The sequence below is a fragment of the Corvus cornix genome, chromosome 1, assembly GCF_000738735.6.
Source record: "Corvus cornix cornix isolate S_Up_H32 chromosome 1, ASM73873v5, whole genome shotgun sequence".
Classification (NCBI taxonomy): Eukaryota; Metazoa; Chordata; class Aves; order Passeriformes; family Corvidae; genus Corvus; species Corvus cornix.
The window spans coordinates 47,360,744-47,385,684 of NC_046332.1; the positions used below are offsets into that span (position 1 = coordinate 47,360,744).

The 24,941-nt window shown below is 43.0% G+C and overlaps 2 protein-coding genes across 5 annotated transcripts; one reads left to right on the forward strand and one right to left on the reverse strand.

Moving 5' to 3' along the window:
• The first annotated feature begins 671 nt into the window (after positions 1-671).
• On the forward strand, positions 672-5,546 carry GTF3A (general transcription factor IIIA). Of its 3 annotated transcripts, none has more exons than XM_039565657.1 (9): positions 672-833; positions 1,073-1,173; positions 1,568-1,664; positions 1,853-1,941; positions 2,870-2,943; positions 4,176-4,259; positions 4,635-4,864; positions 4,957-5,016; positions 5,270-5,546. In XM_039565657.1, exons 1-9 carry the CDS (start codon positions 684-686, stop codon positions 5,426-5,428), a joined length of 1,044 nt encoding a protein of 347 aa, XP_039421591.1. In that variant the 5' UTR covers positions 672-683; the 3' UTR covers positions 5,429-5,546. The 3 variants fall into 3 exon arrangements, with proteins under 3 accessions (XP_039421591.1, XP_039421598.1, XP_039421606.1); XM_039565664.1 differs by having other exon boundaries at positions 4,960-5,016; XM_039565672.1 differs by lacking the exon at positions 4,957-5,016.
• MTIF3 (mitochondrial translational initiation factor 3) lies at positions 5,484-10,561 on the reverse strand. Of its 2 annotated transcripts, none has more exons than XM_039565684.1 (4): positions 10,479-10,561; positions 8,032-8,495; positions 6,635-6,780; positions 5,484-5,768 (listed from the first exon to the last, which is right to left on the reverse strand). In XM_039565684.1, the coding sequence occupies exons 2-4, from the start codon at positions 8,492-8,494 to the stop codon at positions 5,556-5,558; spliced, it is 822 nt and encodes a 273-aa protein (XP_039421618.1). In that variant the 5' UTR covers position 8,495; positions 10,479-10,561; the 3' UTR covers positions 5,484-5,555. The 2 variants fall into 2 exon arrangements, with proteins under 2 accessions (XP_039421618.1, XP_010398564.1); XM_010400262.4 differs by lacking the exon at positions 10,479-10,561 and adding an exon at positions 8,902-9,449.
• Between the last annotated feature and the right edge of the window lie 14,380 nt (positions 10,562-24,941).

A 24,941-nucleotide genomic window follows, 5' to 3' on the forward strand; every position in this document is an offset into this window, starting at 1 on the left:
ATGACACGATGTAAGAAAGACATTAAGCTGTTAGAGAGCATCCAAAGGAGGGCAACAAGGATGGTGAAGGGTCTGGAGGGGAAGCCGTATGAGGAGCAGCTGTTCAGCCATTGGTCTGTTCAGCCTGGAGAAAAGGAGACTGCGGGGAGAGCTCATTCCAGTCTAAAACTTCCTCATGAGGGGGAGAGGTGGGGCAGGCACTGATCTCTTCTCTGTGGTGACCAGTGACAGGACCCGAGGGAATGGCCTGAAGTTGTGTCAGGGGAGGTTTAGAGTAGGTATTAGAAAAAAGGTTCTTCACCCAGAGGGTGGTTTGGTACTGGAGAGGCTCCCCAGGGAAGCGGTCACAGCACCGAGCCTGACAGAGCTCAAGAAGCGTTTGGACAATGCTCTCAGGCACAGGGTGTGACTTGGGAATGGTCCTGAGCAGGGCCAGGAGTCGGACTCGGTGGTCCTTGTGGGTCGCTTCCAAGTGAGGATAGTCTGTGTTTCTGTGCGCGGGCTCCGCGCACGCAGCGATGGGGGGGAGGGGCTCTGTGTGGGTCGCTGAGGGCGCGGCCCCGCGCGCGCAGCTCCCGCGGAGCGCTCCGGACCCGACCCCGCCCCGGGCCCCGCGCGCGCCGCCCTCACCGAGCACGCGCCGCCGCCGCCCCGCCCGCCCGCTCGGTCACGTGGCTTCCGGCATGGCCGGCGCGCAGGGCGACGGCGGCGGCAGCGGCGGGAACGGGAGCGTTCTCCCCATCCGCCCGTACATCTGCTCCTTTCCCGGCTGCGACGCCACCTTCAACAAGGCCTGGCGGTTGTCCGCCCACCTCTGCCGGCACACGGGCGAGGTGAGCCGCGCCGGCTGGGAAGGGGGCGGGTCTGTGTGACCGAGGTGTGGCTGCCGTGCTGGGACCCCGCGTGGGCCCGGGCAGGCCGCTTCGCCTCGGGCGCGCCCGAACACGGCGGGGGCTGCGGGTTGTGTCCGGGGCCCGGTGCGGCCGGGGCATCCCGCTGACAGCGGCCTCCCGGGAGCGGGCGAGCCCCCGAGGGGGTGGGTTTGTGCCCTGGAACAGCTCCTCTCTTTCAGAGGCCGTATGTTTGCGATTATGAAGGCTGCGGCAAAGGGTTCACGAGGGACTTCCACCGCGCCCGACACCTCCTCACGCACACCGGGGAGAAACCATTCGAGTAAGGCCCAAGTTTTTGCTTCTCAAGCTGGAGTGCGGTTGTCCGTAAGGAAAGGGAGTTAAAACGGGGCGGGGGTACAGGGCATGCATGCCTGGCTTTGGCGTCATGGGCAGTGCCATAACAGTGCACACAGGGCGGGACGTGGGGATCAAACTCTCTTTCTGGCAGTGATCTATAACAGATGCTTAAAGGAATGGGCAGATCTCCCCCAAAGAATACATTATTAAAAGGCTAACTTAGCCTCTGGTTTTTAGTGTCTTCAAAGCAAACTTTTGTATTTGAGTTGTGAGTTTCAGTAATTCTTCTGTGTTCCTCTAGTACAGTGCTTTCTGTATCTGCCTGGGGAACAAATCACTGTTTGACAGCAGTGATAAAAAACGCGGTTCATTTACAGGTGCACAACTGATGGGTGCAATGAGAAATTTGGAACAAAATCAAACATGAAGAAGCATGTTGAGCGCAAGCATCAAAATCAGCAAAAGCAATATGTGGTGAGTAATTACCTTTGTACTGTACAGTGGAGGCTAAACAAGCTCCTTTTTGTGTATCTGGTGAAATACTTCAACTTGTTATTATGTGGTACTTATACAAGTTCAAATACCATGACTGGAATTTCAGCAAACACGTGAACTGAGCTGTCACTCTTTGGCCTCTAATAATAACTTAATTTCCTCAATAGTGTGACTTCGAAGGCTGTAACAAGTCTTTCAAGAAGCATCAACAACTTAAAGTTCATCAGTGTCACCACACCAATGAACCTCCTTTCAAGTAGGTGGATAATTTTAATACTGAACTTTAATGATTCCATTTAAACACTGTAGATGAAAATAGGTGCCTTTTTTCTCAGCCTTTTCATTGATGTGGCAGTAAAAAAAAAGATAAATCAATTTGTAGTCAGCACTGCAAGTTTATTTCTTATACTAGTCCTTTTCTCAGTGATCCGTTTTGAGCAACAGTCTTGGTGCTCTGTAACTTCAGCATTCCAGCAATTCCAGCATTTTTATAAAAAAATAACACAACACCCCCCCCTCCCTGCCAATTTTTAGTTCATAGTTTGAAATACAAGCATAAGAGCTTGCACAGTAAGGAAAAATACAGCTACCTTTATTTCCCAGTAAAATGCAGTGACTTGGCTGACATTGAAGTGAGTAGTACCTAGAAAAAGAGGAAAGACTTGGACGTTAATCTTGGCAGCTGTGCACTGCAACTCCATTTGGGTAACACATCACTGTAGATCTGCTGAAAGCAAAGTTCAGTCTTGTATTTCTTGCACGTGGGTCACACTTAACATGAGTGTTCATTCCACTGAAGTGAAATGCACTACTATGGTTGGACATAAGGAGTCAGTGCTCTGCTGTGGCTCTGGCTGCTGGTTCTGTACAAGCCACTTAAACCTTCCACTTTCCATCCTTTTATGTTTGAAGAACCTGCTGTGTAGGCATGATACAAGGCTTGACTTTTTAGCTAAAGCTCAACTTGCTGTATACATGGAAATTATGGTATAATCCTAACTCTCAAAGGCATCCAAGTCTATTAAAAAAATACTATGGAATTTACTTTTACAAGGTGGGGACACACTGATCTCTAGGCAAAGGGAAACTTGGATTATTTTGTTCATTTTAATTGCTCTTGACTTAAAGAACAAAAAATACATGGATACAGTGAAAGAAATGAAACCACTGTGTTTTGTACCTAGATGTAATAAAGAAGGATGTGGAAAGTGCTTCTCTACTCCAAGTCGGCTAAAACGGCATGAGAAGATACATGAAGGTAAAAGTGTTTTTCCTTGCTGCTTAAGTTACGTTTTAGCAAAGGAAAAAGGACTGCTTCCAGTGCAGAGTATGCACAGATGCATGACAGATGTGAGTGTTCTGGGCCTAGTGATCCAGACAGACAAGAACACCCTTTTTGAGTAGTGAAGTGGGATACAACTGCAAGGCATTGCAGTGTTCAGTTACTGTGTGTTTGTGGCAGGCTGAACAGAGCTCAGGATTCCTTATTTCTTCTCCTGAGGTGCTTCCTTGTCAATAATCCATCTTTTGGAGATGGGCTGATGGTTAGGACATTAGCCTAGACCTCCAGAGCTTAGGATCAGTTGCTAGTTCTGCCACAAACTTCCTATGGAGCCTTGGCAGAACCACGTGTATTTTTAGTTATTAATGAACCTATGTGAGAGGTTTTTAAGTGAAATCATCATGACATGGCCTTGTATGTTTGAGATAATCCTGCTACACTCCTATCTATTCTTTCATTGACAGATAACCAGCTTTCCAGTGATAGAAAAAATCAAAACCAAACCAACCCAGCAGACTAGGAAGACTACTCAGAAAGCTGTGATTTGTACTGTGATTTACTTTTTTTAAGACAGGGACTTTTTCATAGTTCTTTGAGCGCTCCAGTCCTGGGATTTAAATAGTGTTGACTTTTGTGGTTCCTGCCTGCTTGATAGAATGGTAGAATCTCTTTACACTCTGGAATATTACTGTATGGTCAGTGTTCTATTTTTTTAATATGCAGGACAAATATTTATATAGAAGTAATATATATTATTAGTTATTTTCATCTATTTGAGAGAAGGTGTATGGCTGGGAGGAAGTCACTTTACTGAAGCAAGGAGAGAGAGTTTCACAAAATCATTTAGGTCAGAAAGGATCTCTGGAGGTCATAGGGTCCAGGTCCCTGCTCAAGGTGGTGCCAGTTAGACCAGGTTGTTGAGGACTGCATCCAGTGGTGTTGAATGTTCCCAGGGCTAGGGCTTCCACAGCCTCTCTGGACAACTGGTGTCAGTGATACAAAGTTTCTTACTTAAAGCTGTCAGGATTTTCTCTTGTTCTAATTTGTGTTGATTGTTCGTTGTCTTTTACCCCATTCCTGTGCAGTATGGGAGGAGACAAGGAATAACTGGCTTTTAATTTTCAAACACTGAAAGTGGAGTTCCCCCTTGTAAAACTTGACTGTTTGCCAGACCCTTTGTGCTTGTAAACATCTGTCCTGTCCAACAGGCTATGCATGCAAGAAGGAAAACTGCTCATACATTGGAAAAACTTGGACAGAGCTTCTGAAACATAATAAAGTCAGTCATACAGGTAAATTCCAAATGCTTTAGTAAACTTATGATACAAATATGAAACCAACTGCTAATCTGGAGTCCTTGCTGAACTCATCAACTTGTCATTGTGTCTCAACTTGTCTAACTTTATTGGTAAAATGGTTGTCACTTCAGATCTTTGATGAAAATTCTGCTCAATATACTAACTTAGCTTTGTGATTCAGTTAACAAAAAATTGTTTAATGTAGGATTTCAGATCTGGATAATTCACATTGCATTATCCTCCTGAAGTCTCTAAGTTCCTTGCATTTCATGTTGATTTTAGCATTGTTCTAATGGACCACTAGGGTTTGATTTTGAGCTTCTGTAAGAAATCGTTAATTTATACTCTGCCTTTCTTTCTCCCACTCAGAGCCAATAGTTTGCAGTGAGTGTAACAAAACTTTTAAACGGAAAGATTACCTCAAGCAGCATCAAAAGACACATGCTGTGGAGAGGGAGGTCTGCCGCTGCCCCAGAGAAGGATGTGGAAGAACTTACACAACTTTATTTAACCTTCAAAGCCATATTCTCTCTTTTCATGAGGAGAAAAAACCATTCTCTTGTGATTATCCAGGCTGTGGAAAAGTGTTTGCAATGAAGGTATGTATTTTTTTAACTGTTCTTATCTGAATCACATAATCTGAAATTATAAACTTCTTTCTTTCTTTCCCCCCTGCTCTTTGTAACTGTAGCAGAGCCTAGCAAGGCACGCAGTTGTACATGATCCTGAAAAGAGGAAGCTGAACTTGAAAGTAAGTTACACTCTTGGAGAAGTCTTCTCAACCCTACTGTGTCGCTGTAGAGGAGAGTAAACATTATCTATTACAGAATCAGACTTCAGGCAGGAAAATAATATCTAGTTAATTTGTGAGATCCTTAATTTATGAAGCTCCTTTAGCTAATGCAGTCCTGGCCTGTACATTGATTTCTTCTCTCCCCACCACAGCAGTGATCTTTACTCCACAGATACGTTAAGTTTATTGATTCTGGATCTTCTTCTGCCAGGCAAAGCGTTCTCGGCCCAAGAGGAGCTTAGCCTCTCGTCTCAGTGGCTACATTCCTCCTAAAACGCAGCCAGGAAAGGATAAGGTTGTGACGGAAAGCAAGACAGTGGATAAGGTCACAGAAAATGGAATACCAACTGTTGAAATTCAGACTCTGTAGCAAAGGTTAACCGAGACAACGTTCTTCATGGAATGACCAATGCAAAACTCAACAATGACTTTATCTAAAGATAATATTTTTATTTTGTTTTTTAATAAATTACTGTTGTTTACACCGCTTCAGAAAGTCACTGATGCAACTCATTTGACTTCAGATCTTCATTTTCATCTTTCTTTACTGTATTGTTTTTCTTGATTTCCATTTTCTGGTGTTCTTTCAGCTCTTTGTCAGACATGTGCCTCAAAATACAGGTACTCACTCCTTCTCTAGCAACTTTTGGCTTGGAAAGATAAGTGGCTTTCTCAGACACAGTCTCCAAAATTTGATCAAAAAGTTCGAGCTAAAAAAGAGGAGAAAAATGGAACTAAATGAATACACAAATACAGGCAGAAAAATATTTCAAGCTGCTCTGTAATAACATGATCTCCTGCTTAGTTTAGCTATTAGCTGAAACAAACTAGTCCTGGTTTGAGCACTTCACCTTTTCCTTTCTTAACTGTTTGTTCTTTACTCATAAGCAGGTTTAGGCAAGTCACTAGAGGGGCATTCAGCCATTTCCTAACACTAATTCACTATAGACATTACCAGGAAAAAAAATCTTGCATGGAGTATTTATAAAAAAATCCATTTGTGCAAATGACACTGAAGTCTCAAGGCCCTGCAATTATACTGGTAAGTTGCCATCAACTCCTTAACATTTTTAGAGATGTTCATGTTGCCAGTCTTGGAACACCATTCCAGCAGTTTTTTACGTAGCAATGGACAACTAACCTTAGCCAAAGTTGCACCGATGCAGCTCCAGAAGAACAGTTGGTGAAATAATCCAGCTAAAATGCAGACAAATTTTTTTAAACCTCACTTTTAAAGTTTTCAGTGGGTGAGCCGGCTAAAGCCATAGATAACAAAATTGCACCAGCCCCATTAATAAGGTGGTGCTGCCTAGGAGTAGGAACTACTACTACTAGGACTCTGCTGTCCAAGCCAGTATTGCAGCTGGATTCTTAAGGAAGCACGATGTTTGAATTGTCTCTCTGAGCCTACTTCTCTACCCGTGTTTGAACAGGAGCAGCTTAAGGCAGGCAACCATTACTTGCACAGGACCTGGATCTTCACTGAGATGCTAAAAATGGCGGCAGTACTGAATAGGGAAGGTCAATACAGCTATTTAATGACATTGACTGGTCCAGCCTTCAAGAGTGCACTTACCATGTCTGTACTGCTACCTTTTGCTTGCCGGATGGTAACCTTAACATGGTGTTTCTTTTCAATCCACTGTGCTACCTGTTTAGTCTTGGTCTCCAAGTCGTTCCTGGCAATAGCTGAAGAAAAGGATAACTCCTTCTGAACCACCCCTGTTTAAAACAGAATTGAAACTGCGTTGGCTTAACATTTGACAAACTTGTACTAGTTGCTCTCTTATCAGCTTAGGGTGCTTTGTCTGCTTGACTCCTTCCTCCCATGCTGCTTTCTCAGAGCACCCCGATCTCATTGTCTCAGCATGTATCACTCTCACCTTAAAGGGTGCCTACTTGATACTCTCACACTCACTGCCACAACTGGGAGACTGAATGCATGTTTGAGGCACACCAGGAAATCTCTTCAGGGTGAGAAGGCTTAAGGTATTTTTAATGACATTCTTGTTCATAGTTATAGTCTTGTTCTTGTTCGTAGGTCTAATGAACAGGTAAGCATTGGATCTGGAATTAAAGACTTAGCGTGCAAATTCCTGTGTTCTGCACGTAGGACAGCTGAAGGTAAAAGCTTTGATGTTAGATAGCTCTTCATCTCAAGCCCATTTTATTGAATGCTGAAGTGCAATATTCAGTTGGAAGTGCGACAATGCCTTGTAATATATTTGAACTATCCATGGTCTCTTCCTCCTTGAAGTTTCTCTAAAGTAGTCACCACCTAAATAATATTTTTGTGGTTTCTTTAACAGAGCAACTCATTGCCACAATATGCTCTCCTCTAAAATCAGAACTCTACCCAAAGCACAGCTATCTTTGGTAGCCTGAGGATAAGAGAGGATACAAGGTCACACGCCTTTTCTAAAGCCAAACTCAGTTTGTTAAACTGCTGGAGCAGGTTGTCTTAAGAAAAAAACCAAACTGAAAAGTGTTCAATATTGAAAAAGTTTTCTCTTACTCTGTACAAGAAAGGGCTCCAGATTTTGTCTTCCTAGAAGCAAATAAGGAAGGGAGTGTTTCATGACTACTGGTGACAAACTATGTAATTATATTGGTGTATCTGGTCCTTAGTTTGTAAAAACTGCCTGTCACTCTATGCCTTAGTAAAAGAACAGAAATTCAGTGAGTCTCATGGAACCAGAGCCTAGTTATATTCTCTCAAATAAAGGTATTTTTTTTTTTAAAGTCAGCAGATGCCAAAATAGCAAATCCTGAGAGGGCAATAGAAGGCTTCTCTGGAAGACTGGACTAATCCAAAATTTTATTTTCACCACTGCAAATCCTTAACAGCACAGACTGCAGTGACATTACTTTGGATTTACACAAATACAAGTAAGAGGATTTAATCTGCTGAAACCACTTTTAATGCAGCATTTTTCAAAGTCCTCAGTGTTGTAGTGTTTACAATGTACATACCTGGCTTTGGACTTGCTTTTTTCTTCTCTGCACGTTTAAGCTGTTCTTCGTGAATCTGCTGCCCAGTCATTAGTCTGTAAACTGGAGGTTCTACATTCTCACGAAGTAGAACTAGTTTCAGGCCCTGTTGATCCATAAGTCTGAGTGCCTCTGCTCGGTGCATGTTTCCTAAGCTCTCTCCATCCTGGTTGATTACGTGCAAAACACGATAGGGAATTCTTCGCCCGACACTTCCAAATGCTGCTTTCCTTTTTGGTTGTGTGTGAGATTTTTCATCTGTACAAAATGGTTGAGTAAGCCCAAACACAGCTGACTTCCTAGGGTCGGGTACCAGTATCCAGAATGGAGAAAAGAGCCACTTTTGTGCTGTCTGTGTCAGAAGAGTGCCAAAGAACCTTTTTGCATATCTGTTCTCATTTCTGGTTGTTTGACATAAATGTTTCACCATGCACAAGGCAGTCATTCTGAGGAAGAAGAAAAAACAAGTTCTGAGGAAGAAGAAAAAACCCCATCAATCAGATTTTTCTAGTTATATTAGAAAGACTTGATTCCAGGTCAGTAAACCCTAATGTTTGTAAATACTCTTTTAAAATGATACATGGTGTTACTAAACAGAATGAGCAATCAACAGTCATTTTACAGTAAAAAAGGGATTAAACCCAGAGATAAAATCTGACAAATGAGCAAAATTTATGAGTTGATGTTACCTTCAGCATCTTAATATCTGAGCCCGAACACCTTTAAAGGATCCAGGACTTCTAGCTCCTTTCTTGTCACTTTCAAATTTAAATTTAAATGAATTGTTACAGGTATCTATCCTGACAGGGTACTCATGAAGCTATAAACTTTCAAACAAGCTTCAAAATATACCCGTGCTTGAAGACTAGTGAAACTCATCTTTGAGACATTTTGTCCATTGGATTTTTTTTCCCCCCATTCTTCCCTGGCAATTTTGGTGCAGCTGACCATTACTTGCGTTTTGTTCAGACCTTCAGAAATCGTCCGTTTTCTAACAGCTGCAAAAAACTTTAGAAATAAAGAGCAAACTGTGAGTATTCTCTGCAGGTTTTGTATTCTATGTTTAAAAGGGAGCAATTGCAGGAAAAGCCAAGGACGATGGAGGGAACCAAAGACGTGTCATACCAGAGGAGTTGGCAAGAGTGTGACCTCTTTAGCCCAGGAAGGAACGTGACTCCACTCTATAAATACGTGCATGCATACACATACACATACATACATACATGACATTGTGTAAACATGTATCCATGTGCATACATACACATGGAAAAGGCATAAAGCATCAGCAAGGATAAAGAGCTGTTTATAATTCTAAGCAGTGCTGGCAGAGGAACAAGTGAAAAGACCTGCCTGTGAATAAACTTAGTCTGAAAAGGGGACTGTCTGGAGCCTGGGATGGACCTCATACCTCAGCAGTAGGGACAAAGTCCATGCAAACTGCTTGAAGAAGGAGCCAGATGAGTTCATGAACAGGGCAGCCTGATAACAGCTAGGTGCCACAGCTGGATCCAGAACTCAAGCTAACCACAGGACACAGAAGAAAAGTAACAGGATATCCACAGCAGTCTAAAACCAGCTAGCAGAGCTACTGTCCCTTCCTGCCCCGGGCTCTGTCTCTGTCCAGTCCAGACCCCTGTGAAAACAGCTTTTTGTCTGGCTGTGACAACAGCCCTACGACTGAACACCCACTGCCAATACCCAAGTGTCTTTGTGCATCATCAGTGCAGCCACACAAAAGCCTCGATGTCCTTATTTTTTAAATGTTTTCATAAACCAGCTCTGGATCATGCATTGCAGACTTGGTCTGCAATCCAGGCATCACTGCTGCATTATTAAATGATATAATTAAATTTATCTTCCTTTCAGAGGAGCCTGGCTTGCCTTTGAGAGCTACTGATTTATAAAACTAAGTAGCAGTATCAGCAATGGAATAGCAGCTTATTTGAAGGAAATGTCGATCTTGCTCTGCTAAACACATGGTGTTGCCTTTATACTCCTTCATTCTCTGCTGCTATTTAAATCTAGTAAATCCAGCCTTAGCTGTCTGAAAGAAAATAACCCTCTTCTTTATGGAAGGGTTTTTCTTCGCGTAACACGGCAGGTACGAGTGTTTCGCGTCGTGCATTTCGGTCATCCTTGTATTGGCAAGGACGGCTGACGTCGCTGGGTGGGAGCTCTAAGGAGCGGGCAGCTACGGGCATACTGGGAACCGCAGGAACAGCCGCGCTTCCTGCGGGAGCAGCCGCGGTTCCCGTGCTGGGCGGCCGTCACGGGAGGTAGCCGCTTCCCGCGGGTGTCCGTCCTGTGAGCAGGGAAGAAGGGCTGTGCGTGGGGCTGTCGCCGTGCCCTGCCGTGCCCGCGTTCCCGGCTGTGCGTGCCTGTGCCGTGCCCGTGTGCGCGACCCGCGGCTCCCTGTGACCCTCTCTTACCTGCCGGCCGGGCCGGGCCGGGCCGAGCCGCCGGCCCGCCGCAGCAGCCGAAGGACCGGCCCGAGCCGCCGGGAAGTTGCGGAACGCCCCACCTCTCCCCCTTCCTCTTCCTCCTCCTCCTCTTCCTCTTCCTCCTTGCGCGCCTCCGCCCCCTGTCCCCGCCCCGGGCGTCCGCGCGTGCCCGCGGGCGTGAGCGCGCCTGTGCCGGTGCGCGCCCGTGTGAGCGCGCGTGGCGGGTGCGGGGTGCGGGCCGGGGCCGTGTGTGCCTGCGCCCCGCTCCCTGTGTGCTCCCAGGCCGGCACACGCGGTGTGCCCCGTTCTGTGTGTGCGGCTGTTGGGAGCTGCTGTTCCCTGCATCGCTCTGTGGACTCCCGGTGCGCCTTTGCTGCGCTGCGGTGGGTGTAAGGACCACGGCTGGGACAGGGTTCCCACTGTGCCCAGGGGCCGTCCCAGCAGGGCGGTTTGTTGCTGTGAGCGGGCATTACGTGGGTGCTGAGTGCTGTGTGTGTGTGTGCTGAGGCATAGAATCATAGAATTTGGGTTTGGGTTGGGAAGGATTTTTAAAGCTCACCTACTCTAATCCCCCTGCAATAAGCAGGAGAGCAGAAACATCTTCAACTCGATCAGGTTGTTCAGAGCTCTGTCTGACCTGATTTTGAATGTTTCCTGGTATGGAGCATCCACCACCCCTCTGGGCAACTTGTGACAGTGTTTCGCCACCTTCCTTGTAAAAAACTTCTTCCTTACCTCTAGTCTAGATCTAACCTCTTTTAGTTTAAAACCGTAACTCCTTGTCCTATCACTACAGGCCCTGCCAAAAAGTCTGTTCCCGTCTTTCTTACAGGCCCCCTTTAGGCACTGGAAGGATGCTGTGAGGTCTCCCCGCAGCCTTCTCTTCTCCAGACTGAGCAGCCCCAGATCTCACAGCCTGTCTCCATAGGAGAGGTGCGCCAGCCCCCGGAGCATCTCTGTGTCCCTCCTTTGGAGTCGCTCGAGCAGGTCCATGTCCTTCCTGCGCCGGTGGCCCCGAGCTGGATGCAGCAGTGTAACACAGCACCCGTGTGCCGTCCCCACCCGCGGGGCTGCAGGCAGGGCTGTGTGCGGGGAGCTGAGTCTGCAGGGGTCAGCAGCGTGTGCGGCTCTGCAGCTGCATCAGTCACTCCGAAAGCGGCTCGGATGCTTGGATTTGTTACCTTCTTTGGGAGGCTCTGCCTTGGGTTTGTGAGCTCCTCCATCCGGTTTGGAGACAGAAACCTTTGAAAGAGAAGCTGAAATTCATGTGCAAGCGTTATATCCCCAGCTGTAAGGAGCACGCTATGGCAGTCAGCCGCTGGACAGCATGGGAATTGCTGTTCCTGTTGCTCTGGAGACACTGAGGTGTGCTGAGGACCTCTTTCCAGAGCCCAGGTGTTCGTGTCTATCGAGGGATGCTGTTTAGCCAGCCGGGCAGGAGCTGGAACAACACTCAAAGTGTGCTTGTGTTCGGAATGTAGTACAAAATGGAAGCAGGTGGGGGGAAGGCCTTGTCTGCTGTCCTTCCTGCTTAAAACCAGAACTTTTTAGCTTACATGCTTTAGGCCACACCTAAGTGACCCCTCTTTCCTGTCCTCATTTTCTGCCCAGGAGAAAGAAATGCAATGCAAATCTGATCTTTATCTTTTCGGGTTATCTTTCTCTTTCGGTCTATCTGATCTTTAGCTTTCTGTTCTTAACTGTGGTCTTAGGATGGTTTAGTTTCATGTGCTTGCTGTTTGTGTTTTGTCATTGTGGTACACACGTGAAAAAAGGGTCTGTCATTGCTTCATGCTCTCCATCTTCACAGAAGACATCATGTGGTAATTGTGTGCAAACCCAGAAAACTTTACTAAATCAGTTCACAATCTGAAGTTCATTCATATCACCTTAGCCTCATTAAAACTCCTCTCCTGCAGTAATGAATTTGGAAAAATGCCAGTAACAGAATTAGCCAAATAGATGGTGAGCTGTGTTAAGAGCCTGAATGACAACTGTAGCTTCTCCTATTATATGCAAATGGAGCCAGGTTTTTCCATCCTGCTCTTTTCTGCTTTTTATTATTTCAATCGGGCTTTATTTCTTTAGAGTTGTAAGCTCTTTGGGAGCAGGGATTACCATCACTTACATCAGTAGAATGCCTAAGAAAACCGGATCTCAGTTTGATGCTATTGAAACATGCATTATTGAAATTCTACAGTATCCAGATGTGGAGAGAGAGATATTCCTCAATAAGAAAAGGCGAGACAAAAGGGGTTTTTACTGCTCTTTTCATGGTCTGGAAATCAAGTGTGGAATTTGAATAAGTATGAAGGGAAATTTTGGCAGAGCCGAAGCCTGGAGAGATATTTTTTCATCATCAGCTCTGCAATGTGCATTAGAAGAGAGCTTGTCAGCAGCCCTGCTTGCAGTTAGCTACTATTGCCACTCCGAGAACCATCCCCATAAGACAGATAATTTTCAGCAGTGTTAGTAGCAGCAATAAAGCTAATAATCCTCTTCACTGTGATAAAAACTACCTGCATGAAAGCAAGGTACTTCAGAGCATACAACTCACATTCCTTCTCTCCCCGTTATTTAATTCTGTTAAGTTTAAACCTGATGCTTGTTTTACTTCATCCCTTTCTAATTAAATTTAGTGTGCCAAGAAATAGTGCAGCCTTCTCATGCTGTTTGTCCTCAATTAACTTGATCTTTCTGGGGGTTCATTGTACTCTTTCTCCTTGTTCTTTGTCTCATGTCTGTTTACACTGTAATTGCCCTGGGGCCATGTTTTTGTATGTGCCTTCCACAGCAAGACTGCGGTCTTAATTATTTGAAAGACACTATCATAATGAGTGCAGTTAATAATAACTTTCTTCCTTCTACTTTGCCTGATGCACATCATCCTCTGCCCACCCCTGACAATACAGTCAATCATTTGTTTGCGTTTTAATTCCTAAATCTTCATCTGCCTTTCTTTTTTTTTTTTAATTTGACATTTACTTACAAAGTTGTTGTTTTCACTTTGTTATTTTTTGAGCCTATTAAGGCCTGTTCTGCTAGACCTTGTGCCAAACCATAGACATTTCATTCCCCAGATAATTTTAAATGCAAATATATGAGAAGGGGGAAAGGATGGGTGGATGGAGAGGTTTCTTGTCCTCGTACATGAGCAGTGCAGTGATCTGCCAGTTTGGATGTTATTAATGTTAGTAAGTATTGTGAGGCTCTAGATGCTACTGAGAAGCTTCTTCCACATTAACAACTGATCTCTGGGGGATGGTTTCTGTGTCAGGATGTTGGAAATTGGTTCCAGGTCTTCTAAGTTTTGGGGTTAATTTCAAAATCAAAGAATCACAGAATCATCAAAGTTGGAAGAGACCTTCAAGATCATCTAGTCAGCCATCAATTCAGCACCAGCATAGTCCCCCCTAAAATCTCCCCCAAAAGCTATTCATTGTGGGTACAGTGAGCAGTTTGTGATGCCCAGCAGAGAGTGAGGATGCCTTTAGCTAGATGACAATGTGTTCACCTGGAGACCCAAGGCTATAGTTTACTGTCATTCAAACTTCATCACTCATTTTGTGGGAACAGGAAGCAAGCTGCTGAAGTGCCTTACACCTGCAAGGAGCTCTTACCTGCTGGCTCTGGGTGGAGGACTGGTCTTTCCTTGGTCCACAGTGAATATCTTGCTGCTGCCTAAACTGGAGCTGTATTTAGGAATATCTGGTCAAAAAAATTTCAAATGCCAAACAAGATAATCAGGAATTTATTGCTGATATTGTGGGGTTTATGCAGTGCCTGGGACCCTTGGACATGGAGCAGTAGCAGTGGGTGGGACAGCAGGTTTTTTCCAGTCTTATTACTAAATCTGTTATTAGTCTCCTGCACACTTGAGCTTACAAAAGTACTGAGCATCTGGAGGGCTGCTTACCCTGTGCACCTCTGTTTTCCTGTTTTTTCTGTATAATTCCCTCCTTCACATGGCATTTCAGTAGGGAAGCTTTGGGGAAGACGTGGAGAGAGTCTCCTACTCCTCCCCACTCCCCACTCCTGCTGGCAGCTGGCATAGCCCCCCTCCACCTTCCTGCTGGTTATAATCGTGGCTGTGTTTCTGCAGACCCCTGGTTCAGAGCGGGGCCGTAGCCTCCCCTTTACACTCCTTAGTATTCCTTTTCCCGTTAGTGTTTATAAAAGACTTTTGCACATAACTCAGATGAAAAACTCCCTTGTGCTGAGCTGAGCATTGCCATATGGCAGAGAACACGTCAGAGTAAACATGTATTTAAAGGACACAGAAATTCTGGGTGTGTAGTAGGTCCAGATTTCTGGATCTGCAGTAGCTCATTTACTCCTTTTCCATCCACAGCTTTTGAAAGTTGCTTCCTACACAAACTTCTCTATTTTTGTTCTAGCAAGAGACAGCAAAAAATTAAAGCCCAAAAATTTTGTTGTAGTGAGTGGTAAATGGTCACTGCTAACTGATGCTCTGTGCAGAGTATACAAATATAGTTGAAACAGATAGTTTTGTTTGATTTCTGAGATCTGCCCCTGTTGTGGGAATTAAAACAAATCTTTCGAAGATGCATGCTCTGCCATTAAATTGCTTGGGCTGAATTACTGAATCCAGGCAAAGAACCAATTTTGCTCCATGAAAAGCAAGGCTGACTGAATTTATTAAAATGTTAATCATAGAGCAAGCCTGTGGGTCCCTGGGGTGAGATGCAATTAGAGTTAAAACTTCAGAGTATAGAAAGTTTTTTAACTGTCTAGTTTTACATCTTGACTGTAGGGAGAGGAGTTTCCACTGTACATTGAAGACATTGTTCTACAGCCTTTGCAAGTTGCTGGGTTCAGCTGCGAAGATTTTAAAAGCTGCTTTTGTTGGCAGCCTAGGACACATCCGTGACCTTATTAAAGTGGAAGTGAAAGCTCTCTTCTTTTTTTTTTCTTTTTTTTTTTTTTTGCAACAGTAAATCTACTAATTTTACAGTCAGTTGAACAGCAATAGATTAATTTGTTTAAAGTCTGCATTCACAAAGAAAATGTGAACTTCGCTGCCTTGAATACCCGAAACTACAGTGCGATATTTAAAGGGTAGAAACTATTACAACTTGCCCTAGAATGGTCCAAGCAGTTCCCTGTCACCTGCTTCTCAGCACAGGTGCTGACCTCCCCGTCTATTCTATCCCTCCTGACAGACTAGCAGCCAGGCTGGGGCTTTGTGTGCAACAGAGAGCGCTTTTCCAATGACTGGGCCAGTTTTCTTCAGCAACCACAGGAAGCAGAATAAAGAAAAGGTTAAGGGCCACCACAAGGGTCAGAATGGGTTAAATTTAGTTAACATCAGAGGTTATAGCTTTTAACAAGAGCATGAAGGAAACTTATTCGAAGATGCAATTTGTTTCTTCTTTGTCAACCATTATTTTTTTTTACTCTATTGATAGTGACAGCTTAACAAAGTTTTTATACGCCAGGGTTTTCATCCTTTAGAGGATAAAGAACTGTGATGCAAAAAAGAGATGCAGGTGGAAGACTTTATAAAGCCTCCATGATTTTCAAATTGAGGGTTGAAAGTAGGCTCCCTGCGTGGCTAAGTCAAAAATAATTTGTAAATGTTAAAAAAAATACACATTACGGACAGAGGAACTGCTTTTTTTTTTTTCCTCCAGTGTAGCTTGCCAAGAGTAGTGCTTTATCAGAAGCCTTACAATCTGCCTGATTCGGTATGTATTTTTTTCCAAGGTAATCTTATTTTCTTTTTTATCGCCCTCTAAAGATGATCAAAGTCAAATGCCTCTAACAACAGTCTTCATCATCTCCCTTCAAGATATTTTAGTCTATAATGTACAGTCTTGGTGTTTTTGTGGTTTTTTCTCCCAATTTAGTGAAGAAGCAGAAACTAGAAAATGCACCCAGTGTAGTTGCAGTATCAGGTTCTCAATCAAATTCTTGGAATGCAAAATGAGGAAAGTTTAAATTTTTCTGAAAATTATTGAAGAAAAATAATTTTTAAATGGTGAAGTAGCATTTTTACATTTTTGTACACAAGAGATCATCTTCTGCCAGTCATTTTAAAATCAAAATAAATTAATAAAATCACTAAATTTTTTTGTTGTTTTATACTGGTACAAAGTAGAAACCTGAAACTAAAATTTAATTAAGTCTGATAATTCATAACTACAAACAATGCATTTTGGTGGGTTTCTTTTTTCTTTTTAACATGTTTTCCTCAAGGGAAGAAAAAAGCTAATGTGATCGTCCTGTCTCCCTAACCATCTGTCTCTCTGCAAGTTCTCTCAGCAGTTTTAATTGCTTGGACACTTCAGCCCAGTTTGGCAAAGAAATGGGAGCCTCAAAGATATTGTACATTTATAATAACTATATGTATTTCTGGCAAGTTTTGTGAGAGCAGTGGAGAGACCTTCGAACTGGTGTCTTGTTCTGGCAGAAGAGTTCATCTGCTGACCAGACTGCATATGTGTGTGGGCTGCCCAGGTAGCACACAGGTATTACCAGACCTGATTGTGGCCTTTCAGTGCTTAAAGGGGTCGTCCTCTTTAAGTAAAAAAGAGCAAATTAATTTTTTACACTGGCAGATAGAGATAGGACATAGGGAATAGTTTTAAATGAAAAGAGGAGACATTTATAGTAGATATTAGAAAGAATTTTTTTGCTCAAGAGGGTGGTGGGGCACTGGAACAGGTTGCTCAGAGAAGTTGTGGATGCCCCATCCCTGGAAGTGTTCGAGACCAGGTTGGTTGGGGCCCTGAGCAACACAGTGTAGTGGGTGGCATTCCTGCCTTTGACGGAGAGGTTGGAATGAAATGATCTTTAAGGTCCTTTCCAACCCAAACGAGTTTATAATTCTATGATGCCATGATTATCTACAGTCCACAGTATCTTTTGCCTTGCCAGCTGCTCAGGGGCTGCATAGGTGATGTAAGGCTGAGGGGGATTTACAGACAGGAGAAGGAGCCAGAACATTTTGGGAGACAGGAGAAGGAGCCAGAACATTTTGATGGCAATGGAGAGGTGTAGGGAATATGCTGGGGTGATTTGGATCTATAATCCTGGTATTTGATACTGTAGGTCTGTTGTAGAAGATAGGAAGACTGGGAACTGACAACACAAGCCTCAACAATTCAAGTGTCAGTTATTTCAGTGCTCACTTGCTCACAGGAGAAATTTCGTCTGATTTGTGGTGTCATTGCTATCAGTGTGACAAAGGCTTGAAGCTTCCAATTCACTTGCTGTTAACTCATGCTAGTGGTGGGTTCCCAGCTGTAGAACCAAGAGCTGGTTGTTCTCTCCAGAGGGCTGGATTGGGCCTTTTGGTGCAAGTGATCACTTTGACCTTTCTGGGAGAGTTCTGTTTGGAATCAGTTAGTATGAACTCTTTTGTTGGTGTAGAATTAATCCTTCCCTATGGGACAGCTAGCACATCTAGAGAAAGTCTGTGCAGATCATAGATAGAAGCATTTGCACTGGTATGAGGTACAGGCAAGTGTATGGACTCTTGAGAGGCTAAGGACTAGAGAAGGGGAAGGGGGAGCTGGAGAAATACAGGGTCTTCTCTGTTCCCGAAGATGAGGGAAATGGCACAATCCAGCCCAACCAGTTGAGCACTGTGTACCCCCTCTCTCTTCAGTCCACATGGGACCAAAGCCTCTGCTGAGGAGGTGACTTCGAAAGGCCTAACTGCAGTGAAAAACAAATGAGAAAAAGTATGGATCTCCACAGCCCAGACAGACTGGCCTGGAAAAACACAACAAAACCTCCCACTTACTATTCTGCTCACAAGCTGCCACCAAAACTCAGCTGTGAGGAGAATAAGAGCATCTTTTTAAAAATGTAAAACTGTCTTTTTTTCTTCTTCTTCTTCCTCTGAGCTGGTCTTACAGGCTTTTAAAGCATTAATTTCAAAAGCTTCACAAAAGCAGCAGGCATCAAACAGTCCAAGCTGAGTGGAAGCTCGGGGAGGAGAATTGCAAAGTAAGTTGTGAGGGTGATGGCTGCAGACACGGAAGCAAGGTTGGTTGTTTGTTACAAGTCAGTGATCATAGCTTGCTTTTAATGATGGAGCAGCAGAGAAAGAGAGTTAGAGCAGCCCAAAGAGCCCTGGATTCACACAGCCTAAAGTTCAGCTACATCTTTTGTCTCATGCTTCTGTTGTCTGGGTGATTCTTGGATTGGGAGTCAGGAGATGTGAGTTTTGACTGCAGTGCTGACGTGCCCTGTGACCTTGGACAAGTCTGTTCATCCCCGTGCTTCTCCTCCCCTCTTTTTGCTCACTTAGAATCTCTCTCCCTTTTTCCTTGCAGTGTCTTCCCCCAGTTATACATCTGGACCATGGCTATCAGAATGCAGCTGTGCTCTCAGGTTAGGCACTGCTATAGTCTGAGTGAACCATAAAGAAATACTGCACTGAGCACTTCACTAGGATTCTCCTGTTATCTCAGGGCTTTGCTGACAACCTTAATAAAGTAAAAGTCCTTCAAAAGACAGTGTTCCTGCCTACTGCCCAACTGCCTGCTTTTTCTGTAGCATCTTGAACAAGAAAAAACATCAATTATGATCCCTGGGTTGTCAGAAAAAAAATGATTTATACTATTTCATACTTCCTGATTATTGGTAACATATTTTTTGTTCCTGAAATCTCAGCAGTAGCTTCAGTACTTCACTGTGCCTAATTTTCTTCAAAGTGAATTATAAACCAGCATGCTGCTATATATCTTACTCATTTTTATAGGTTTTCCTTAATTTTGCTCTTTTGTGGGGTTGCAGTTCATGTGCCTGAGACTAGAGACAAAGCCTCCTTCAGAATTAATAACACAGTACCTCTGAAATGTACTCCATTTTATCCCCATAAGGATGGGGTCCAGTGCCAGGATAGCTTGCTCTGCAATGTGATCTCAGGAAAATTGAGTATGTTCTTTAAGTTCAACTTCCCGTGTATGTGCTTCTCTACCTGGTCCACGATGTCAACATCATATAAATAAACCCTACTGTGCTCTTGGGAAAAAAAATTTACATCCTTCAGCAACAAAGCATGCATACCAATAATCCATATCTGCCCTTGCATCTCTTTCTGTTCCAACCAGAATTCAGACTGGATTTTTCCATGAGATCTGTAAGGAAACTCATCATCCAGAGTTTTGTGTTTCATGTTTTCCTACAATGTTGTGTCTTTTTTCTTTATATCAGGTGTGCTCTCAGACAGCGTCTACAACAAACCTCTCACAGCTTTCAGTGTCCTGCATAAATTGTCTGATCCCAGAGTTTGTGCAGTTGTGATTTCAGATCCCACAGTGCATTACCTCATGCTTGACTTTGATAGTGTCCCTCCCCCTTCCCTTCTTCCCTCCCTCCACATGATATAGGATTATAAGAACAAGTTTATGGCTTCAGGAGAAATGGCTGTCAAAGATAATTTAGTACTTTGTGATAGAAGTGCAGAATTGGAGAATAATTTGGGTTGGAAGGGACCTCAGGGGGGGTCATCTGCTCCAGTGGTATACTAAGAATTTTGGAGTATGACCTCAACTTGGGTGAAAAAAAACCCCTTACTTATCTGTGAATCAGTTAAGGAATTAGCAGGACCTGAGTGGTTCTTCCCTTTTACATTCTAATGAAGGGTGGAGACCCTTATGTATACATTTTCTTAGAAGCAGTTACAGTCCTACAAGTTCAGTACACTTGAATATAAGAAAATAATCTGTATTTGAATAGAACATTGAAAACTTTTTAATAATTTTAAAGCACTTTAGTTGTGCTGGGACATCTTTGCATTCCCAGCAGTTTATGAATTTATTTGGATTCATATGCTAGTGATGCTTACATGGTATCAGACCATAAGTTATTTACATAAATTAAACATGGATGATGGAGCCACAGAAATGAGTCATAACTTTTTCTTTAAAGAACAGCAGGAGGTAATTGTTTTCATAAGGAATTCAGAAACCAGTTCTGCATCAGAACATATAATTGTACTCAGAAATCAAACAGATTATTCCCATATTCTGCTAAGATCAAGTAACCATCCAACACAGATGGCATTAGAAGGACTGAGCAGAATTTATTCATGCTGTAAAGGCTCATATACATTTATTCTGTTTAAATTTGTAGAAGGGAAATCATTCTGCAAAATATGCTTATAAAAAGTTCTGTAAGTAGTATTGACCACAACACTATCTGAAAAAATATCTGAAAAAAAATTTATTAATCTGCAGCTATATAGTGTTCCCCTATGTTCAGTGTAGTATAAATTTAGTGTCTGGCCCTAACAAGTAAGGGCCTGAGCATATATAGGGAAACTGAAGTTTCTTGTTTGTCTGCTTACTTACAAGGAAATAGAGCAACAGAGCTGGAATCATATTTTCAAGATGCAAATCTCGTTAATCTGAAACAACATGTTTCAACATGTCTCTGAAAAAGATAAGAGTTCTTGTTAGCTATTTCATGTCTGGTTAAAAATAAAGTGGGAGAAATCACAGTATCTTTTCTGAAATGGCCAAAAAAGGGGAAAAGTTAAAAGCAAGCCTAGAAACCGGGCCAGTTGGTGCTTTATTTAGTGGTTCTTTTTCCATTAGCTCACCCTACTTTTGTAAACTTTGGACAGGAATGCTGTGTTATAACAGTAGCATTTGCTTTGCTTTTACAGTTCCGTATGCGGATAATGAAAAACAACTGTAATTTGTGAGCTCGAATTATAATTAACTGATGCCCTAGAAGGTAAAGAGTTTCTTCTAATTATGTTCAAAAAAACCCAGTCACGAGCCAAGCAAAGTGATTTATATAAAGTAAATGTATCAAATGTCTGAATAAATATATAGAGGCTATCCCACTGTTTTTTATTTTGTTTTAATTGTATTAATTGTAGATCCTTTGGTGTATTTCTGATAAAATTAAATATTGTATATAATGTAGCAGTTCATTGGAGCCAAAGGCTTTGCTCAAGAGGAGCAAAAGGCAGGTTCAAGTTTTCACTCTATCAGCTTCCTATCAAAATTTTTGATCTCTCATTGCTCCAGGCTAGGTATGTGAACCTAGTTTTCCACGTTCACATGCAGTCTTCCCCAGATGTTCACAAACTGAGTGCAGGAGAAACAGAAAAAGCATACAGATTTTCCAAATTTGGATGTATTCAATGAGATTAAATAATTAGCTTTTGATTGGCAATCAGTATATTTTTGTACAGTGGACAAAGCTACTGATCTTTTTGTCTCAAACAGATTTTGTCCAAGTGTAGAGCCGGATGATTTTATATGGAAATGCCCTGAGGTTCTTCATACCTTCATTGCCCTCTGCAGGCTGGGTTTTCTAGCTGAACTAAATTTCATTAAGTACACCAAGTACTAATTTTAGTAAATTGTGCCTCAGTAATTAAGCTGAGCTCTGAAAAGAATAGAAGTAGGAATAGAAATAGAAATAGAAATAGAATAATTTCAGTTGGAAGGGACCTTCAGCAACCATCCAGTCCAGCTGCCTGAGCTCTTCAGGGCTGACCAAAAGTTAAAGAATGTTATTAGGGGCATTATCCAAATGCCTCTTGATCACTGACAAGCTTGGGGCATCAGCCACCTCCCTAGAAAACCTGTTCCAGTGTTTGACCACCCTACGGTGAATCAACCCACTCAGCTCAAAGGATGCCCACTCTGAGTTCCTCTGAATATTCTGAATAGCATATCCCCATGGAGATGTGCTTTGTTTGGGACACAGTTCACTGGGACAGAAGGGGGACAATATTCCACAGACAGGAGACATCCTTTCAATTAGAAAAAGAAAAGCTGTTCAGTTTTAACTTGACGTTTTCCATGAAAACAGTTTCAGTGGAAGATCTTTGGACAAGCCCTAGATAATAACTGCTCACAAAGTTTGCCAGGAAAAAGGGCAGAACATCATTGTTTATTGACCATATAAGCACTTGTCTTTGTTGAAGACTGTATGGGTTGGAAATATCTGCTGTAGATTGAACAAATGTAGAGTCCTAGGGTGGTGTTAGTTCAGTCACTGGAATTGCATAATGTCATTTGCATAATCACTCCTGTAGCAGTAACTACTCAATGCCTCTGCAGTTATGGTGGTAGTTTTGTTGAATGCATAAAAGAGGAATTAAAGAACCTGCTTCTCCTCCCTTCTCGGTTCCCAGTTGATAGGAAAAGGGCCCATTATCTGGGGCAGGCACATAGGGATGTGCACTTCAGCAAAGGGTTATGATCTGTGTTCATTATATGCAAATTTGCTGGAGCATTAATCTGCTAGGCATTAACATAATATCACTTGGTGCATGGGAGTAATTCTCATCTGATCTAAAACATTCCTCATGTAAGCAAAACAGTTTGGCTACACAGAGAAATTATGAACTAACCATATCAAAATCAGCAAATATGAACCAGAGTTGAATGTGACCTGATTATATGTGCAAAACCCCACTGCCTTACAGGCAGTTTATTCACTTAAATAATCAAATTAAACAAGATAGTCCTAAATACATCTTGCTTAACTTGGTTAGTTAAGTAAGCAGCCATCTGGCATGAATGACACAGATTAAGTTCTTCCTTAAATTTTTCTTCTTTTCATTTTTCAACACCAGAATTGTTTTGCACCTTGTGCTTATTTCGTGTTACTTCTCTGCTGGAGTATCTCCACATAGAGATTGGGGGCAGAAGTTAATAGAAATTATTACACAAGTACAAGCTGAACTTACTGTCTCTACAACTTGATATTAATCAGCTGAAAGGAGTACATTAGCAACCCTATTTATACAATTATTTTAGCCACAGGGGAATCAATTTGTTGCTAGAGGAATACAGCTGAAATCTGTCAGTATTAGAAGGCAAGGAAGTGCAAGTGAAAATCCTAGCAAGTTTAAGTAATCCAATTCCCTCTTTGAAGTCAGAGACCTGATTTCATTGAAAGTATTTTTGTCTCATTGAAATGGAAACACTTTTTGCTAGTCTTTATTAAATAGAAAATGCTTTTGGGTTAACAAAGCATTACTTAAGGTCTGATTCTGTGTGTTAGAACTGCTTTACACATAGGGACTGTCCTACTGACTTTGAAGGCATAAAAGGCTTGAGATTGCTGAAGAGCTGGGACTGCTGAGGGGCTCATTGTCATGTACCTGCAGAAATCTTTGCTTAGAGCTTTGGATAGTCATAGTTACAAGGATTGTACTACAGTGAAATTAGTAAAAGCAAATGATGTTTAATTGAGGAATGTTTTTTACAGTGACCTCATATAGTCTCTTGCTGACAAATGTGTGCTGTGCTCTGCAGTGTCTGGAGAAGAGAGGATCCTCAATTCTGATCCTTGTGTAATCTATGGATAGTATGACCAGCAATTAATTCCTCTCTCTTGAGGATGCAGGCCTGCAGAGCTTGACCTAGTTCCCAGCACATACACCATTTCTGACATTTGGGCCTCTAAACATTCACTTTTACCAAACACATTCAGATCCCACCCTCTTTTTTTACGTGACTCTGGAAAGCCCACATGTGAGGGTATTGCTGTGGTGTTCACACCAGCTGTGTCCCGGGCCTGTCAGCTGGATAATGTGCCCATCTGCCAGCTGTATTTTGCTGTGAATGATCTGATTGTTGCCATTCCCCTCCCAACTGCTCCCACTTTGCAGGTGGAGGGCTGTCCATGTGGAAAAGTTGCGGGCAATGCTGGCAGTTACAGATGTATTTGCACTTACACCACAAGAGTGTGATGGAGAGGAATTGTTAAAATTCTTTTCCCTTTGTATCCATGTGCAGCATAAGGTGAATTTCTAAAAAAGGGAAAAAATTGTGAGATGCTTAGAGTGGGCAACTGTGTCTGCTGGCAAGGTGGCTGCTGTGATTTAACCCCAGCTGACAGCTAAGTACCACACACCTGCTCGCTCACTTCACACACACCCTCTCCCCCTCCCACATACACACACACTCTTCCCTGTGGGTTGGGGAGAGGAATGAGGAAAGAAAAGAAAATAGAACTCGTGGGCTGAGATAAGAACAGCGTAATAATTGAAACAAAATAAAATATAATGATAATGCTAATTCTATTAATAATAGAAAGGAGAGGGAGAGAGGGTGATAAAACCCAAGAAACGCAAGTGATGCACAACACAATTGCTCACCACCCTCTCTGGCTGTTGCCCAGCCTGTCCCTGAGCTGCAGTCAACCCCACTCCCAGCCAACACTCCCCAGTTAATATACTGGGTATGATGCTCCATGGTATGGAATAGCCCTTTGGCCTGTTCCGGTCAGCCGTCCTGGCTGTGCTGTCTCCTGACTTCTTGTGCAGCTCCTCCCTGGCACAGCATGAGACACTGAGAAGTCCTTGACTTAGGGTAAGCACTACTTAGCAACAACCAAAACATGACCTCGTTATCAACATTATTCTTGCACTGAATCCGAAACACAGTGTTGTACCAGCTGCTAAGAAAATGAACTCTATCCCAGACTAAACCATGACACTGA

What these genes read in the sequence shown, in the direction of transcription:
- GTF3A (XM_039565657.1), top strand. Translation starts at nt 684, where the DNA reads ATGGCCGGCGCGCAGGGCGACGGCGGCGGCAGCGGCGGGAACGGGAGC. An exon ending in GCATGAGAAGATACATGAAG is followed by an intron (nt 2,944 to 4,175) that starts GTAAAAGTGTTT and finishes CCTGTCCAACAG; the next exon opens with GCTATGCATGCAAGAAGGAA. An exon ending in AGAGGAAGCTGAACTTGAAA is followed by an intron (nt 5,017 to 5,269) that starts GTAAGTTACACT and finishes TTCTTCTGCCAG; the next exon opens with GCAAAGCGTTCTCGGCCCAA.
- MTIF3 (XM_039565684.1), bottom strand. Translation starts at nt 8,494, where the DNA reads ATGACTGCCTTGTGCATGGTGAAACATTTATGTCAAACAACCAGAAAT. An exon ending in AAAAGCAAGTCCAAAGCCAG is followed by an intron (nt 6,781 to 8,031) that starts GTATGTACATTG and finishes TGTTTTAAACAG; the next exon opens with GGGTGGTTCAGAAGGAGTTA. An exon ending in AAGGTAGCAGTACAGACATG is followed by an intron (nt 5,769 to 6,634) that starts GTAAGTGCACTC and finishes CCTCTTTTTTAG; the next exon opens with CTCGAACTTTTTGATCAAAT.